We start from the raw sequence: 5,446 nt of genomic DNA on the forward strand, positions 1-5,446 counted from the left end.
CAACCCAATTGAGATGGTTTGGGATAAGTTGGACCGCAGAGTGAAGGAAAAGCAGCGAACAAGTGCTCAGCATATTTGGGAACTCCTTCAAGACTGTGAAACGTTCCTCGTGAAGCTGGTTGAGAGAATGCCAAGAGTGTGCAAAGCTGTCATCAAGTTTGTCCAAACTTTTGACTTGTACTGTATATTTCTTAATTACATTATTTTACTTTAGATTTTTGTGTATTGTTGGGAATTGTTAGATTGGAGCTAGGACTGTTGAAGCTAGGATCACAAGCATTTCTCTACACCCGCAATAACATCTGCTAAATATTTGTATGTGACGAATAAAGTTTGATTTGTAACTGGATTACTGGATATACTGTGATGTATATGTGCTTCTGCCTCCACAGAGTCATATGGTTTGTCTCAATTGAAATATTATCTGTTCTTTTCATTCATAGGAAGAAAAAAAAATCTAAATGAATATGGAAAATGGCTACAAGGACATAAGGTGGTCATATAAAAGGAAAATACTGACACATGGTTTCTTCTATTATGTGTTTTTATTTTTAATAATTTTATAATGTAGAATTACATGTACATTAATTGCTACAAAAAATGAGGGTTTATGCCTTTCCACTTGCATCTGAAAATACATATTCACATAATTATTTGCTTTTACATAAAATGTCCTTGGTAATTAGTTGATTATTTGAATCAGCTGTGTAGTGCTAGGGCAAAAACCAAAAGTTGTTGCCCATGGAGTCCCGAGGACCGAGTTTGGGAAACCCTGCTTAAGGTGTTTTAGATGCCAAGCTTATGGTCATGTTTCATCGCAGTGTAGGGGGGAGATTCCAAGATGTGAGCAGTGTGCAGGTGAGCATGGGGCAAAGGAATGTGTGGTATCGGTGGAAAAAAACTGTGTGTATCAATTGTGGATGTGCCCATGTTTTTGGGGATCAGAAGTGCCCGGTGCAAGAGAGACAGGTTGAGGTTGGAAGGGTCAGAGTAGAACAGAAGGTGTTATATGCTGAGATAGTGAAGAGATTAGAGGATAATGGGTCAAGGGTGCGTATTAGGCGTAGGCTTCCTAGTTATCAACTGTACCGCAGAAATGGAATGTAAATCCAGGGAAATAGATGTTGTGGTAGCAGCTGCTGAGAGGCACTTGGGTGTAAAGGGTTTTACTGCAGAAGATTACAAGGTCTGTTGAACGAAAGAGTCTTGTCCTCTCAGGCCATCAGCCTGGTGTCGAATCAGTTAAAGTAGTTGAAATGGGGGGGGGGTGATGAAATAGTGGTATATAGGTGTAAGGTTAGTGGTGCCATTTTTTCCTTTCCTCCTTCCTTTTTATTTTTGTATCACAAAATATAACGTGATTGAGAACACATTACCGCACAGTAGGTGGCGGCATGCACAAACAAATGTGCGAACGCGATGATACCAAAAGAAGAAGAAGAAGAAGAAGAAACGGTTTCCGTTTATACAGGAAGTAACTGCACCAGACACACGGTTTTAAAGGCGACTTAAATTTGGTCATTTGATTCGTAAATTGGGCAATTGAATATTTGAAGATTAACAACCTTTTAATCTAGAAGATTGTGCATTTGGTGAGTCTTACTAATCATCTCTCAAATCACTTTGTTATAGATGTGAGCAAGTCAAACTAGTAGGCAAGTTGGAGGTTTTCAGTGTTGTGCTTGCTTGGTATTAGGCATAGTTCTGTTTAAAATGTTATTTAGATGTTTTACTGCAGAACTCTTTTATGAAAACCATAGCTTAAAGCACATACATGCACAATAACATAAGCCAGCCCCCAGACCTGTTTGTGCTCCTGTCAACTCCATTGCTCATTGTCAAATCAAACATTTTTTGGATGACAATTCTATAAGGAGTTGGCAAGGGCCCAGAAACAGACTGTCACCCAGGCAATGACAATAGTTTACTCATCTGTCATCTTCAGTGTCCATTACATTCAAACATGGGTCTCTCATTGAATGTGAATGTGTTCCTCCTCTTCCAGGTGTTTGAACCAACTGGATGTTGAGTGTGCGGGCTCTGTTTAGGATTGGGTTCCTTGTGACATTACGGGCAACCACAGTCCTCTCCCGCAGGAGGGCATGTCCATTGGTCAGTGTGACGAATAGTCTATATAAGGAGTGCTTCAGTGGACAAGTGTCCACCATGGCCCAGTCCATAAAATACCTTGGGTAAGGGGTGTGTGTGTGAGAGAGTGTGTGTGAGAGTGAGTGAGTGAGAGAGAGAGAGAGATTTATATCTGTATCCTCAGGCAGGAGGAGGCTCAACAAATTGACGAGGAGTTGTTCTCAGAGTATGGCTTCAGTGTGGACCAGCTGATGGAGCTGGCTGGGCTCAGCTGTGCTACAGCAATCACCAGGGTGAGACTCAGCATTTCCCCTAGGAGTGTCTCTTACAATGACTGGTACTACCCAAGGTGCTGTGAGATGGTGAATGCCACAGCTGTGTGCTGTTCAGCATTGGAAAATCTCAGAAGCACAAGTTTATCTCAATTTAGACTCTGCATAGTGTAGATTAGACATTTCACAATTGGAAATCATGAGGGCTCTTAGGCTGTTTGAAATGGTTTTAAGCTGGAAATCATGAGGGCTCTATTAGGCTGGTTGAAATGGTTTTAAGCTTGACATGTGCTTTAAGTGTTGCTTTTAGGCTACCTTTTTATTCACCTGCTGCCTTTCTTCTGTTCCAGGCCTACCCCACCAGCTCTCTGGTCAAAGCCAGACCCTCTTTGCTTGTGATTTGTGGCCCAGGTAACAATGGAGGAGATGGCCTGGTCTGTGCCAGACATCTCAAACTCTTTGTGAGTGTTTCATCCTTCTCATCTGCTATGTTTCCAAATATCAAGGCATGCAGCAGAGAATTGGTTCTTGTTATAATTAACCCATTTTTCTTAAAGGCATCTATTGCTTTTGGAATCAATGCTGTGTTGTGCTTTTTCTGTAATAGTGACTTTAAATTGGCATCACATAGGCTTAAATAACCTATTAGTATGCATTGCTAAGTAACATGCCTATAGTCTGATTCTTTGTGCTTGATGCTTTGTGTGACTACAGGGTTATGCACCCACCATACTGTACCCAAAGAGGCCAAACAAACTGTTGTTCCAGGGTCTGACCACCCAGTGTGAGAAGATGGACATCCCTTTCCTAACTGAAATGCCTGAGGTACTAGTGAGCTCTGGCTCCTGTGTTAACCTCAGAACAAAGTCTATTTGGTTGTTAGGTGTGTGTCCTGACTCCTCGGCTACCTCACGTAAGTTTATCTGCGAGTGTCAGTAGTGTTGTATAAAAGGTTGTTGGTGTATTTATCTTGGAGTGTGTATGTGATGCTGTGCAGTTGTTAATTCTGACAGTGACAGAGATGATCCTCTTAGGCAATGGTGGTCGACGAGGCTTACAACCTGGTGATAGACGCCATCTTTGGCTTCAGCTTCAAGGGTGCAGTGCGGGAGCCTTTTGGCTCCATCCTGGACGTGCTGAAGAAGACCACTGTACCCATAGTTAGTATTGACATCCCCTCAGGTGGGTGAGCCCTTAACTCACTTCAATAGAATCTAGAGGGCAGATATAGATGTTTTTCACGAATAAGCTAGTTGAGTAAAAATATCCAGTCTCTACTATATCTCAATCACAAGGTAATAATTGATTTTATATAGTAGAATTTCAAAGTTGGTTTAAAAACAATTTTAGCAAAATCTGGCAGTATTTGGGTGATGGTCTTCAACATCTTTAGATGATAGGCAGTACAGAAAGGTAGTATCTTGAGAAGAGGGAGCATAGATGGTACAGAGACCTTCAGACAGACAGGCCACGGAGCTCCTCAATGGGCACTTAGTCGTCTTGGATAGTCGCAGCTCCTCCTCCATAGGTAGGCTGGACCATCCACTACTGAAATGTAGCACCCACCTGGGTGATGCTTCGGCAACTGTAAAAGTGGCAGTAATACCCCCCCCCCCCCCCCCCACCCTCGGCAGTGTGTCCAGAAAAGCAACAGACGGAGTGAGCCTCTGCATCCCCCCTCACGCTAAATAGCTAATACTGTTGATCTGGTGTTGCTACATTATTCAAATCATATTAGCAAGCTAGCCAAGCCAAATATAAACTGACTTGCCATAGTCAGTCCTGCATTTCTGTGGGTCACCACCAGATATTTAAATTGATCTATTAACAAGTTATCAAAAACAAAAAAAAGCTTATAAGAAAATGCCTTGATTAAAAACCATTTTGGGCAGTATTTTGTTCAGAAAACATTGGGAACAATATTTGTTGAATCCAGAGGTTCAATACAGTGTGCCTTAAGTCTATTAGCTCGGCCAAAATGTTTCCATTGGGATGGAGATATTCTCCCCTACTGTATATGTCCTCTTCAGGTTGGGATGTGGAGCAGGGCAGCACAGATGGACTCCAGCCAGACATGCTAATCTCCCTGACTGCCCCTAAGAAGTCAGCAAAACACTTCTGTGGACGCTACCACTATCTGGGGGGACGTTTTGTGCCTCCTGCCATGGAGAAGAAGTACCAGCTCAACCTTCCTCTGTACCCCAATACTGACTGTGTGTACCAGCTGCAGTAGTGCCAACCAGTGATATGTGTATGTATGTGTATATACACATGTATATGTAAAAAAAAAAGATTGGTGGGTAAATGCTATTCGCAGTGAGTAATGTATAACACATGTAATACCCTCTATCTTATGTTCAAAACATTTTATTGTGCATTAATTGGGGTTTCACACATTTCACCCATGAGTCATTCATGCAAAATCTATGTTTTCTGTGAATTACTATGATAACATTTAGTTTAGTCACCAAAACATCAGATAATGCTAACTATTTGTTTATGCTATTTTAACAACTAAAAAAATACAAGATACAAATGTCAAGACTGTTCTTTTTGAAGTGCTGAATATAACAAATAGTAGACGGTTTCATTATTCTTATACAATGCATACAGTACCAGTCATCTTGAATTCCAGGTGAAGCTGGTTGAGAGAATGCTAAGAGAGTGCAAAACTGTCATCAAGGCAAACACTTTTTTTGGTAACTACATGATTACATGTGTCATTTATAGTTTTGATGTCTTCACTACTATTCTACAATGTAGATAAAGGAAAAACTCTGAGTAGGTGTGTCCAAACTTTTGACAGGTACTGTATAGTATGTAGGGCAAATCATCAGAAATGGGGGTATTGTAAAGCAGTTGGCTGTTGTAAAACGTATCACGATGTTGTATGCCATTTCTGTCCCTTGCAAGATTGTACAAGATCACCTTTTCTATGTGACTTGTCAACTGATACAGTATCGCCTCTCTCTGCTTGAAATTCATCAGCTTACAATGTATCAATGAAATGTGGACTATTCTTAACATGACGCAATGCGGAGTGCCTGGATACAGCCCTTAGCTGTGGTATATTGGAAATATACCAC

The 5,446-nt window shown here is 41.2% G+C and overlaps 1 protein-coding gene across 3 annotated transcripts; it reads left to right on the forward strand.

Annotated features, from left to right (window-relative positions):
* Positions 1-696: 696 nt before the first annotated feature.
* On the forward strand, positions 697-4,902 carry naxe (NAD(P)HX epimerase). Of its 3 annotated transcripts, none has more exons than XM_031788489.1 (8): positions 715-858; positions 1,384-1,592; positions 2,006-2,192; positions 2,273-2,381; positions 2,711-2,821; positions 3,075-3,273; positions 3,395-3,542; positions 4,391-4,902. In XM_031788489.1, exons 3-7 carry the CDS (start codon positions 2,023-2,025, stop codon positions 3,523-3,525), a joined length of 720 nt encoding a protein of 239 aa, XP_031644349.1. In that variant the 5' UTR covers positions 715-858; positions 1,384-1,592; positions 2,006-2,022; the 3' UTR covers positions 3,526-3,542; positions 4,391-4,902. The 3 variants fall into 3 exon arrangements, with proteins under 3 accessions (XP_031644350.1, XP_031644349.1, XP_020356300.1); XM_020500711.2 differs by having other exon boundaries at positions 721-858; positions 3,075-3,185; XM_031788490.1 differs by lacking the exon at positions 1,384-1,592 and having other exon boundaries at positions 697-858; positions 3,075-3,185.
* The last annotated feature ends 544 nt before the right edge of the window (positions 4,903-5,446 follow it).

Source organism: Oncorhynchus kisutch, linkage group LG14 (assembly GCF_002021735.2).
Source record: "Oncorhynchus kisutch isolate 150728-3 linkage group LG14, Okis_V2, whole genome shotgun sequence".
Classification (NCBI taxonomy): domain Eukaryota; kingdom Metazoa; phylum Chordata; class Actinopteri; order Salmoniformes; family Salmonidae; genus Oncorhynchus; species Oncorhynchus kisutch.